At 36.9% G+C, this 14,127-nt stretch overlaps 2 protein-coding genes across 2 annotated transcripts; both read right to left on the reverse strand.

Annotated features, from left to right (window-relative positions):
* Positions 1–570: 570 nt before the first annotated feature.
* On the reverse strand, positions 571–4,307 carry LOC132560145 (long-chain-fatty-acid--CoA ligase FadD15-like). Its single transcript, XM_060224794.1, has 2 exons — positions 4,276–4,307; positions 571–2,534 (listed from the first exon to the last, which is right to left on the reverse strand). The coding sequence occupies exon 2, from the start codon at positions 2,520–2,522 to the stop codon at positions 861–863; it is 1,662 nt and encodes a 553-aa protein (XP_060080777.1). The 5' UTR covers positions 2,523–2,534; positions 4,276–4,307; the 3' UTR covers positions 571–860.
* Positions 4,308–12,155: 7,848 nt separating this feature from the next.
* On the reverse strand, positions 12,156–13,823 carry LOC132560133 (long-chain-fatty-acid--CoA ligase FadD15-like). The gene has a single exon (XM_060224782.1). The coding sequence runs from the start codon at positions 13,815–13,817 to the stop codon at positions 12,156–12,158; it is 1,662 nt and encodes a 553-aa protein (XP_060080765.1). The 5' UTR covers positions 13,818–13,823.
* Positions 13,824–14,127: the final 304 nt, after the last annotated feature.

Consider the following 14,127-nt stretch of genomic DNA (forward strand, 5'->3'; position numbering starts at 1 on the left):
CTTTGTAAATACCACTGAACAAATACTATTCTGTTAATATAGAACAAAGTAACATAATATTTTATTGATAATAGTTTTGAAAAATTAATTCATATGTATAATAATTAAGATTCTACACAGAGTAAGGGAAATATCGGAGAATAAAAAAAAACACAAAACTCAATTGTTGTTGTTTATTTGTTAAGTACCCTATGAATATATGTGTTAACTGATAGGCTTCGTGGACGTCAGTTGGTAAACACATTGAGTTATCTATTATTATCATATAAGCTCAGAGTACCATATCCAGATATTGTAAAATTACTTATTTTGTTGGTATATTTATTTTAATTGATTTCATTAGAAATATTTTTAATACAGGAATTTAGTCACTTCCAGAATACGAAATTTAAAGAAAAATTTCCCCACTTAATTTCAGCCCTACATACATTCTATTTGACTGTAATCATAAAACTCATGTTGAGATTTTAAAATTTAAATGAAGAATTTTGACCTTGTTAATAACAAAAAAAAGGAAGAGGTATACAAATGATCATGAGACAGCCCAACCTCATTCATATTGCATGGATACAAAACAAGCTGGAAAATACAAACATGTAAACATAATCATAATCCAAACTCAAATTCAATTAAACTGAGGCAAAATATTAAAAAAAGAAAGATTTACTTGAAGACTCAGGACAAAGCACAACGCGAATAAGACCAGGTGTTCAGGGTGTTCTGCTTCTTCGCAGAAACCTGCCATGTAAATCTTGGGTCCTCTGATTTCCTGTCACAGGATGACCCCCTGCACCCCGCACACTTTCATCAGGGCTCAGGAGAGTGATTTATAGAAGTTGGAAAAACTTGTAGATAAATGATTACTCTCCAAGTGGCAGATTTTCTGTTGCCAGAAGTTTCAACTGTACTTTGTCCAGTTTTCCATTTTGAAGTGACGGAAATGTTTCAAAGCGTACGAAATATTTTGGCATTTCTCCCATCCCGTCTGCACTTTCCTCTTTCAGAAAGATATTCTGACAAAACTCTTCAACAGCTGCTGGGGTCAGGTCTATCCCCTCAAAAGAAATGAAGCATACACAGACTTCTTCCAGCAGCCGATCATCAGGTACACCGATAACAACCACATGCTTTATTCCAGGCATGCTTTTGATTTTATCTTCAATACTTCCTGGTGTAATTTTCCTAGTTCCTCGCGAAATAATGTCCTTTTTCCTTCCTGTAATGAAGAGAGTCCCTTCTTCTCGGAGATAGCCGATGTCACCGCTTTTGAACCATCCTTCTGACGTCAAGACTTCTTTTGTAAGTTTTTCGTTTCCAAAATATTCTTTGAACAGTGCTTTTTGGCGTATCTGGATTTCTCCTTGTGTTTCCAGAGGAACGATGTTTTCTGATTCATCTACAATTCTTAACTCGACTCCTTTACTAACTTTCCCACTGTACCCTGTATAATACGGCTGATCTTCTTTCAACATAAACATAGACACACCAGAGAAGGATTCGGTAAAGCCATATGAAGCAAAAAGGAGGTAGCTATATCGATAAATGGCCTTGACGAAAGTTTCGTCCATAATCTGACCGCCAGAGAACAGAAACGAAAGTCTAAAACCGTCATCCTCTAATTTCTCATGTGCGTCTATAATATTCTGCATTAAGTAAGGCAGAAAACATCCACCCATACATTTTTCTTCTTTCATCATGTTCCAAATTTCTAAAGCCTGTTCTTTTGTTGGATGAGCCGATGAAGAAGTAAATATTGACTGGTTTCCATAAAGGAAGTTTGTGATTGGTGATCCTCCCAGCCAGCTGAATGTACGGTCATTGAATACGACAAACTTCGACGGACCACCATAATGTTTATACCCAGGGTTTTCTTCGTCTGACGGAACATTACAAACTATTCCGTAATGGGTATGAAGAACTAGTTTCGGATTCCCTGTACTGCCTGAGGTTGTAAATATCACAGCATCGTCCTCTGGGACAACGTGTGGTAATTCTAATTTCCTGTCCGGTAGATCGAACTCCAGTTCTATGTGGTGGAACTGACAGTTCTCGTTTTTCTTGAGAAGGAGTATATTGTTATTTTCATCTCTCTGTTTGAAGTCGGTTATCAGCCGCAGTGCACTACTGCTGTCAGTTGGATCTATCAGCAAACATTTGCATTTACAGATGTCGATGCTTTCGAGAGCGTCGCTTGCGTCTTTTCTGAGTATATTGACATGAACTGAAACCGCTCCTGCAAAAAGTATGGCGAATTCGCCTATAATCCATTCAAGCGAGTTTTGACCAAATATCGCGATCTTATCGCCTTTTTGAACTCCTATAGATACAAGGTATTTAGCAACCTTTTCAACTTTGCTCAGGAATTCCTGATTCGTTATTGATCGCCTGGATCCAGACAACGATCTTTCGACAAAAGGGATAACATCTGGGTATACTTCAGTCCTCTTTCTCGCCCGATCGACGATGGTGGTATTGTCGTATATTAAAGGGTTTGACTCGTTCCAGTAACTCAAAGTCGACATCTTTCAATTGACCTGAATATGAGAAAAGATTTCAAAGATTAAACTTAATGCAAAATTATATTCTTTATGCAAAGAGATCTCGTGTTATGTTATAAAGAAAACGTTGAAAACTCGACAAATTTCGATAGCTGCGTTTCCAAGATACATTCCCGTCTTTTGTGTCTGAAACATAGACAAGAAGTGACATCATGATATGAAAACCGTCATGGGTTGTTATCATTGTTATACATTGTAAAAGGAGATGCTTGTTTATGTTCTAAATCCGTCGATATATACCATTTATATTTTAATGGTGTAACAATCTAGATAAAAAATATTGCCTGATATTAGCCATATCGGAGTTCCTATGACGTCAGAAGTCAACGCCGTGCATCTCGTAGTTTCTCGGATCTCGCGATACTAGAACAATACAGTAACACAGGAATAAAGAATGACAGTGATCATATTTTGCTCGTAACTGCTCAGATGCAGTATGTGATCGTAGTGATCATATCAGAACTTAACGCTCAGATGTAAAAATACAAAATCGTCACGTATTTTCGGAAGAATGCAGAGACACTACGTATATACTATAAACACAAGGTATTTAACAAGTGTGTTTTTATACATAGCCACGACATATTGAAAAGTGTAGGGAAAGGGGCCGCGGTTTTTATCAGTTCCTGTCCAGAAGGCCAGAACAATGACGTTCGTGAGTGAGACAACATCCGGAGACGGGAGAAATCACGAAGATAGAAAAAAGGTCAATCAGTCAATCGATCTATCAATCTATCTCTGGGTCGCAGGTTCGAGAGCTACGTGAGGAATTTTACGTGTGCCAGATACTGACTACAGGTGGTGGGAACTCCGGTTTTCCTGCACCACCCAAACCTGGCACGCCCTTAAATTACACTGGCTGTTTATTCGACGTAAAAAAAAGAAACAAAACTATTGTTATGTTTCTTTGTAACGAAGAGCATACCTCTTTGAAATCAATAGTTTTCTTGTCGAATTCACCTGTGCGTGTACGAATCCTATACGTTTTACATGTGTAAGAAAATGTATTCTTCGTCTTTTTTTATTCAATATGCAAACTGGGTTTTAGTGTCTTGCAACCTACAACATGTGCTTTTAGCTTGAAATTATGATTTTCTGCGGTCTTTTAAAACTTTTTCCTTGACTTGATTGAAGCTTGGAGATAGAGAAACAGTCGGTTTAGCCGCATAAATGAACTCCAACGATAAATACTGTTATCACTTGCAATGGCGATATCAATGTTGCTCAGATAAGGATCAAATTTACAAGGTCACATTGAAAGGAAAGGCTTTAATATTTTAAAACCAAGCATTATCCTTTTTGGAAAAAAGGATCGTATGAGAGCTGACGTATGGTGTCATGCTACTGACCTCTGAAGTTTCCATCGGTTATGTCAATCACATGGGCTTGACACGAAATTCCAACCAAAGGCCCACATACATGTATTGGACCGTGGGTTGGGATTTCGTGCCAAGTACCTGTGCTCTCATTTATACGTGCCCAACTTGCAGAAGACTCAAACGTTGTCTCGACACAGACATTTGTGAATATTGATCTAGCCTGGTGGGTAACGATAAAATTTAACATTTCTAACACTTTGACAAGAAACGCCTGGAAACGTCACATATGATTCTGTACATACATATGAATATGATAGATCTCTACTGATATGAAACCTTAAAACTGGTCCCTTGGATAGCTTCGTGAGAAAAAACAGTCAGTATTAAGTTATACTTACAGGTAGAGAAAAGAAACGTGACTTGGTGTTTACACGTCGTTCCCCAATACTAAACCTTGTGTCGGTCTCCGTTACTGTACCATGTGATAAGCGCCTGTTTTACTGCCATTATATGGTCAAACCGATTACACCGCACAAAAGAACTACGGGATATATTACGACTCGATTAACTGTTCTTGTTTTATCGTTGACTATTAAGTTTTGAAGTTCAACAAAATTTATGTCGCATATATATGACAACAATGTACATGTATCTATAATGAATTATATTTAGTGATTTTCATCTGTAGTTAGAACGTCCCATATATTGATTTTGTAATATCGTTATCGCATACTAACGCATCTAAACAACTCACGGTACTGTAGGTGGACATTTGATAAGTTGTCAACGATTTAGACTAGGTCTTAATTTTATACGTCTATATTCTCCGTGTGCTATCCATATCCGGTAATTTACCCATACGATTAAATCTTAGCGGGGATGGGGGTTGGGGACAATTTAAGTCGACATCAGGTTAAACAGCGAAACAGCTTATTTGTGTAGTTCACTCAAAATTTACCATGCAATGTGAACACTAACAATACTTTCTTATACTTGTTTAAGAATGTCAACAACAACAACAACAAACATAAATATTGTACATCATATACCTCGACAAATTTAACCTTTTCCAGTCTGCTATTTACTTCGACTTGAGGTCATCTTTGACTTAAGCACTTGTAGTGCTGGGATCGTTTTCCCCTCCTGAGCGGTTTCACCCTTCAATCGAAGTGACGCAATGTAACTGAAATATGAGGCACATTTCAGTGACAGTAAAACCGACACAAACGACCGTTATCGTTACATGTAATGGTTTTTGTAACATCCTCTTTATAATAAGATTTATAATATCTTATCACCACCAGAATGTAAAGTTGATGTTGACACCCGTCCTCAAATGGATCTGGATGTTGACACCCGTCCTTATATGGCCTTGGGCGTTGATACCTATCCTTATATGGCCTCAGGTGTTGACAATCATTCTCACATGACCCTGGATGTTTCCGTTCTTTCATATAAATGGCCTTGGATGTTGACATCCTTCCTTACATGGCCCTGGCTGTTGATATCCTTCCTTATATGGCCCTAGATGTTGACATCCTTCCTTATATGGCCCTGGCTGTTGACATCCTTCCACATATGGCCCTGAATGTTGACATCCTTCCTCATATGGCCCTGAATGTTGAAATCCTTTCTTATATGGTCCTGAATGTTGACACCATTCCTTATATGGTCCTAGATGTTGACATCCTTCCTGATATGACCCTCGATTTTGACATCCTTCCTTAAATGGCACTGGCTGTTGACATCCTTCCTCAGATGGCACTGAATGTTGACATCCTTCCTTGTATGGCCTGGGATGTTGACATCATTCCTTGAATGGCCCTTTATGTTGACATCCTTCCTTGTATGGCCTGGGATGTTGACATCATTCCTTGAATGACCCTTGATGTTGACATCCTTCCTTGTATGGCCTGGGATGTTGACATAATTCCTTGAATGGCCCTGGATGTTGACATCCTTACTTAAATATCCCTGGATGTCGACATCCTTTCTCATATGGCCCTTGATGTTGACATCCTTCCTCATATGACCCCGGATGTTGGTGTCGTCCTAGATATTCGTACTCATATAGCCCTAGACGTTGCTAGGGTGATAAACTTAAAGCAAATAACACGAGACAAAATCGTATTCAATTTAGAGGCAATCTTTACAAGACACCATCTTCTTTACAAATAAGAGGCCCAATGGGCTTGCATCGCTCACCTGGTATTCAATATTCATCAAGAATACAATGTTTAAAATCACAAATACATTGACAAATCCACAATGACATTCAAAGTGGACTCATCAAATCGGTTATAACAAACTTTAGCTTCTAACACTCACCTCTTAACAGTGGCAATTATTATTGAAAGTATCTTTTCCCTCATATATTCTTCTTCGCAGACCTGCGGTGTTCCAGAAGAAGTATCCTGTGACTTTGATTATGGTTCAAGGCCATTTCCTTTTGCAAATTACGTTGGACTTCATCCCAGAGACCTACTGCCCAATACCATGTATTTAGAACTTTCTGTTACTATTTTAGCCAAATATCATGCTTCTTGGCCATTTGGTTAATTGGAAGAAGTTGTATTAATGTTTTGACAAATCGGCCCCTGTGACATTGCATATAGATCAAGGTAATCTCTTCTCGCAAACTGTCGAACATCCTAGGTACCTATCAGTGAAACATCATTCTTCTTAGACTTTCCGTTTATCAGAACAAGACGTTTTCAGGCCAAATTCCATCCCGATACCTGGAAAAAAGGGTCTAGGTAATGTCTTTTCTAACCTATATCGGGCTTCATCCTCCGGATCTATCTGCCAAATACCGTGCTTCTGGAAGTTTCGCCCAATCAGAAGAATTCGTTTTAATGTTTTAACCAATTCGGTACTTGTGACCTTGAATAAGGGTCAAGGTCATTTCTTTTCACAACCTTTGTCAGGCCAGGGCTTTGGGCCAAGTGTACCAAATCATGTTTTTAATTTTTTATTTTTTTCGTATTGGCGCCTTTCCTTTTAGTCGTGTATGGCGGGTGAGTTGCAATCTAAAAGTGGAGTTGAACATTTATCCTTTTCATTATCAATCTTAACCCGGCGCTCTTGATGTAATTTTGTTGTTGTAAGTGTTCGACCAACATCTATTAACCTCGTCTGGCACGAGTAATACAATATGCCTATTGTCAGCCGTTGTCAGTATGATGTGACTCATCTCAACGCTAACACGTATATCCAAGTATGATGATCCTACATGTTACACGAGGCCATCAGATGTTGGTTGAACGCTTCTTGACAAAAGATGCAATTTTACATGTTTGTCGGCATTGTTGATCAACGTTCTTTCTTATAGTCGACACCATTGTCAGTAATTCACAATACAATCAGGAAATGATATTTAAAAGACAATGTGTCACTCAAAGTGTGCTATGTGCGGAGATCGATTGGAAAAAGATTAGCTCATAGTGATGCTCCCGGGATTTCGCAGGACGCTTGAGTGTTTCCTGCCTATAATAGCCTGTCCTTCCTCCTGTTTTACAGGTCTGCGTGACCACGTAATCTGCACACAGAACAATGATGATATAATAACTATAATGACATGCATCGTGAAATACACCAGAAGAAACAATTCTCTTTTACCTCCTCCCCCACCCCGCCATCTCTTTCTCTCTCTCCCCTCTCTCTCCCCCATCTCTCTGCCTCTCTCTCTATCCCCTCTCTCTCTGCCTCTCTTTTTCCCTGTCTTTAACTCTCTCCCTCTCTCTCTCCCACTCTCTGCCTCTCTCCCCCTCTCTCTGTCTCTCTCATCCTCTCTCTCTGTCTCTCTTTCTCCCTTTCTTTAACTCTCTCCCTCTCTCTCTCCCCTACTCTCTCCCATTCTCTTCCCTTCTCTCTCGCTTTCTCTTTTCCTCTCCCACTCTTTCTGTATATGCCATCAAATTTGACGTCTAACTCATACCCTCTCCCAAAGTCAAAGTTATATTGTACTTTTGAGTCGTATTTTACATGAGCTCTCAAAATGTATAAGTAAGCTATTATATAATTTTCGTTAATTCTTTTCTGATTTCCTCCAAATCAGTCTTAATCTTTGTTTCATTCCAACTGTATGTATACATATGCTCATAGTTAATGTACAATATGTATATGGCATTGTGTTATATATCTTTGTCTAATATACAATTTTTATAGCTATCAACAATTGAAAGACGGATATTAAAGCATAGTAAATATAATATAAAAACATCAAAGAAAATCTATGTTAAACTCTTTGATGAAGCTAGGTCAAATTATGAACAAAACAGAGATTTATACGCAAAATCCTGAAAAATAAAAGGAGAACGAGACAAGTAGTCTTCTGGGTTATCGATAAGGTCCGCCGTGTAAATCTTGATCAATACAAGAAGAATGTCATGTTCCTAAATGATAACAAGGCAAGCGACACCGGAATCACTAAACATACTAACGAGCATCAAACAAATGTACATTTAATGGCGCAAAGACAAAGAAAACGATAGTTGTTGTATAGCGTAGAGTGGATACCTGATAAATACAGTGTCATATTCACAAACTAATGTAAGTTAAAACTAATACAAAACAAAAACTGTTTATTTATTTACAGTTCATAACAAGGTAATGATAACACATTTATATATTTTTAAATGTACTGACTGAAATAGAACAAGGACTATAGGAAACAAATGTTTGATACAATGTAAAACAAAAATTAGATTCATACTGATATAAATGATACGGAAAATTTATACAAAAATTTCAACATCACACAATTTCATTTTAGAAGAAAGAATGACTATTAGATAGAGAGATCTAGGGAAAGCCAATTTTCAAATTCAAGTTTATTGATATAAGGAATGAAACTCAAGATTCAACGAAAACTGTAATCCTAAAGTATTCCACGTGAAATAAATCTCAGAGTAAGAATTCTGAAATGTTATGTATGTTAGGATTAATTTGTAGTATTTGGGACACGTGTTTTCCAAAAGAGATGATTAAGTTTTAATCAAAAGGTTATATATTTTTGGTTTTTGTTTTTTATATCTGTATTTGGAAGCCACTGCATCATTGCTATAAACTATTTGAAATAACTTATTAAGCACCAGTTTTGTAGCAATGTGGTAGCTCTATCCTAACATACCAGTTTTGTAGCTTTGTCCTAACATACCAGTTTTGTAGCTATGTCCTAACATACCAGTGTGGTAGCTCTGTCCTAACATACCGGTTTTGTAGCTTTGTCCTAACATACCAGTTTTGTAGCCTGTCCTAACATACCGGTTTGTAGCTCTGTCCTAACATACCGGTTTTGTAGCTTTGTCCTAACATACCAGTTTTGTAGCCTGTCCTAACATACCGGTTTGTAGCTCTGTCCTAACATACCGGTTTTGTAGCTCTGTCCTAACATACATGTTTTGTAGCCTGTCCTAACAAACCAATTTGGTAGCTCTGTCCTAACATGCTAGTTTTGTAGCTATGTCCTAACATACCGGTTTTGTAGCCTGTCCTAACATACCGGTTTGTAGCTCTGTCCTCAGATACCGGTTTTGTAGCTCTGTCCTAACATACCGGTTTTGTAGCTCTGTCCTAACATACATGTTTTGTAGCCTGTCCTAACAAACCAGTTTTGTAGCTATGTCCTAACATACCGGTTTTGTAGTCTGTCCTAACATACCAGTTTTGTAGCTATGTCCTAACATACCGGTTTTTTAGCCTGTCCTAACATACCGGTTTTGTAGCCTGTCCTAACATAAAATTTACTTATGTTAAAAAAATGTCAAGGAATATTGTAAAATTTCCTTATGTTGAAAACGTCTTTCCATGAATGTAAAATTTCCTTATGTTGAAAAAATTATTTTAAAGAATATTGTAAAATTTCCTTATGTTGAAAAAACTTATTTCCAGGAAAATTGTAAAATTTCCTTATGGTGAAATCTACTCTACACAACTTGTCGAATTTTCTTATGTTGAAAACTTCTTTCTATGATTATTTTAGAATTTTCTTATGATGAAATCTACTCTCCACAACTATTCGTCAAATTTCCTCATGCTGAAAACTTCTGTCGAAGATTATTTCAAAATTTACTCTAGTCTATTTGACAATGTCTATTCTATGTACAGTATACATGGCACAGAGAGATGCCAAACAATTGTTTGATATATAAAGTGCAATATTTATTCCAATTTTTAAATACTTCTTTGTAAATACCACTGAACAAATACTATTCTGTTAATATAGAACAAAGTAACATAATATTTTATTGATAATAGTTTTGAAAAATTAATTCATATGTATAATAATTAAGATTCTACACAGAGTAAGGGAAATATCGGAGAATAAAAAAAACACAAAACTCAATTGTTGTTGTTTATTTGTTAAGTACCCTATGAATATATGTGTTAACTGATAGGCTTCGTGGACGTAAGTTGGTAAACACACTGACTTGTCCATTATTATCATATAAGCTCAGAGTACCATATCTAGATATTGTAAAATTACTTATTTAGTTGGTATATTTATTTTAATTGATTTCATTAGAAATATTTTTAATACATGAATTTAGTCACTTCCTGAATACGAAATTAAAAGAAAAATTTTCCCACTTAATTTCAGCCCTACATACATTCTATTTGACTGTAGTCATAAAACTCATGAATGTTGAGATTTTAAAAATTTAAATGAAGAATTTTGACCTTGTTAACAACAAAGAAATGAAGAGGTATACAAATGATCATGAAACAGCCCAACCTCATTCATATTGCATGGATACAAAAAAACAAGCTGGAAAATGCAAACATGTAAACATAATCATAATCCAAACTCAAATTCAATTAAACTGAGGCAAAATATTAAAAAAAGAAAGATTTACTTGAAGACTCAGGACAAAGCACAACGCGAATAAGACCAGGTGTTCAGGGTCTTCTGCATCTTCGACGACACCTGCCATGTAAATCTTGGTCAATCCAAGTAAGTAATGTCATATTATCAAATGAAAAGAAGGTATAAAATATCCGAACCAACTTTCAAAACTAACGAGCATCCAACACATCCAGCTTCATATCGCTCAAAGAACTGACAAAGATGTAACACACTTATCTTTCACTTAGGTTTCAGGGGTTGGATTCCCAAACTTGAAAGGGCATGGGGTCACCTGCTTGACCACGTGGCTTTTCCCGGGTCCTCCGGTTTCCTGTCACAGTATGACCCCCTGCTCCCGCACACTTTCATCAGGACTCAGGAGAGTAATTGATAGAAGATGGAAAAACTTGTTGCAACTGATGTAAATGAACGGTACAATTATTTGATAAAACAAGCTTTAATTATTTCTAGGGATGGAACAATGATTGAATATCGATTATCTAATCATTCGCCATCATCTGATGTGATGATCGGTTGTGATTCATCATAATCGATCACTGATACCTTAGCATTTTCTTTGTGTTTTAGCGAAATAAAAATTCATATTATGCATAACAAAGATTCTAATTTTAATGATATTCATGTTAATCTACTATAATGAGATAAGGGAGATAATCCTTACTATGTTCTATTTAGTTCTTACCTCCCCTGTACATCACTCTTACTCATTGAAGATAACTTTGTCTGAAAGAGTCGGTGAATAAAATGGTGGACAAATAGAAGTGTGTGTTTGTCACAGTATTAATAGTGCATTAACAATTCATTCTCGTGCAAATTCTAGGTAAGTAAGGTATTTTAACATAAGTAACAAAAAAGAAAAGTTATATCAAGGAAGAATGCGTTAATTTTCTATGAATATTCAGCGCAGTCAACCGATTATGTAATAAATTAACTACATCGGAAAGCCAATCTGATTATAATCGATTATCGATGTTAACTGGTTTTCAATCACTAGTTATTTCCTTGTGTTGTAGTCGTCAAATATCAATATGATGAAGTCTACAACTATTTATGCAATAAATATTTTTACATAAAAATATAATGTACAATGATATATGCATACCGAGCAAATACAAAGATTAATCATTTCTTGAAGGTATGACTTGAAAAATATGGAACAACTTTCCATCCAATGTTGTGAGGTCATCAACTGTCCAGACATTGGAATCTTCATGTTAGTTTGACAACCACAGTAAGAACCATGTGGAATGTCAAGCTTATGTAAGCTAATAACCATTTCGATAGTTCTGTTATTGACCACAAACATTTATGATTATATACAATCCAGTCCCTGTAAGGAGATGCCCCGGAACGTGACATCTTCTTGATATGTGTTACACTGAAGAATACACTGTCTTAATTGGTCATTGATTACTCTCCAAGTGGCAGATTTTCTGTTGCCAGAAGTTTCAACTGTACTTTGTCCAGTTTTCCATTTTGAAGTGACGGAAATGCTTCAAAGCGTACGAAATATTTTGGCATTTCTCCCATCCCGTCTGCACTTTCCTCTTTCAGAAAGATATTCTGACAAAACTCTTCAACAGCTGCTGGGGTCAGGTCTATCCCCTCAAAAGGAATGAAGCATACACAGACTTCTTCCAGCAGCCGATCATCAGGTACACCGATAACAACCACATGCTTTATTCCAGGCATGCTTTTGATTTTATCTTCAATACTTCCTGGTGTAATTTTCCTAGATCCTCGCGAAATAATGTCCTTTTTCCTTCCTGTAATGAAGAGAGTCCCTTCTTCTCGGAGATAGCCGATGTCACCGCTTTTGAACCATCCTTCTGACGTCAAGACTTCTTTTGTAAGTTTTTCGTTTCCAAAATATTCTTTGAACAGTGCTTTTTGGCGTATCTGGATTTCTCCTTGTGTTTCCAGAGGAACGATGTTTTCTGATTCATCTACAATTCTTAACTCGACTCCCTTACTAACTTTCCCAGTGTACCCTGTATGATACGGCTGATCTTCTTTCAACATAAACATAGATACACCAGCGAAGGATTCGGTAAAGCCATATGAAGCAAAAAAGAGGTTGCTATATCGATAAATGGCCTTGACGAAAGTTTCGTCCATAATCTGACCGCCAGAGAACAGAAACGAAAGTCTAAAACCGTCATCCTCTAATTTCTCATGTGCGTCTATAATATTCTGCATTAAGTAAGGCAGAAACCATCCACTCGTACATTTTTCTTCTTTTATCATGTTCCAAATTTCTAAAGCCTGTTCTTTTGTTGGATGAGCCGATGAAGAAGTAAATATTGACTGGTTCCCATAAAGGAAGTTAGTGATTGGTGATCCTCCCAGCCAGCTGAATGTACGGTCATTGAATACGACAAACTTCGACGGACCACCATAATGTTTATACCCAGGGTTTTCTTCGTCTGACGGAACATTACAAACTATTCCGTAATGGGTATGAAGAACTAGTTTCGGATTCCCTGTACTGCCTGAGGTTGTAAATATCACAGCATCGTCCTCTGGGACAACGTGTGGTAATTCTAATTTCCTGTCCGGTAGATCGAACTCCAGTTCTATGTGGTGGAACTGACAGTTCTCGTTTTTCTTGAGAAGGAGTATATTGTTATTTTCATCTCTCTGTTTGAAGTCGGTTATCAGCCGCAGTGCACTACTGCTGTCAGTTGGATCTATCAGCAAACATTTGCATTTACAGATGTCGATGCTTTCGAGAGCGTCGCTTGCGTCTTTTCTGAGTATATTGACATGAACTGAAACCGCTCCTGCAAAAAATATGGCGAATTCGCCTATAATCCATTCAAGCGAGTTTTGACCAAATATCGCGATCTTATCGCCTTTTTGAACTCCTATAGATACAAGGTATTTAGCAACCTTTTCAACTTTGCTCAGGAATTCCCGATTCGTTATTGATCGCCTGGATCCAGACAACGATCTTTCGACAAAAGGGATAACATCTGGGTATACTTCAGTCCTCTTTCTCGCCCGATCGACGATGGTGGTATTGTCGTATATTAAAGGGTTTGACTCGTTCCAGTAACTCAAAGTCGACATCTTTCAATTGACCTGAATATGAGAAAAGATTTCAAAGATTAAACTTAATGCAAAATTATATTCTTTATGCAAAGAGATCTCGTGTTATGTTATAAAGAAAACGTTGAAAACTCGAAAAATTTCGATAGCTGCGTTTCCAAGACACATTCCCGTATTTTGTATCTGAAACATAGACAGGAAGTGACATCATGATATGAAAACCGTCATGGGTTGTTATCATTGTTATACATTGTAAAAGGAGATGCTTGTTTATGTTCTAAATCCGTCGATATATACCATTTATATTTTAATGGTGTAACAATCTAGATAA

Source organism: Ylistrum balloti, unplaced genomic scaffold (assembly GCF_031769215.1).
Source record: "Ylistrum balloti isolate Yb309-2 unplaced genomic scaffold, AGI_CSIRO_Ybal_v1 Utg371020, whole genome shotgun sequence".
Taxonomy (NCBI): domain Eukaryota; kingdom Metazoa; phylum Mollusca; class Bivalvia; order Pectinida; family Pectinidae; genus Ylistrum; species Ylistrum balloti.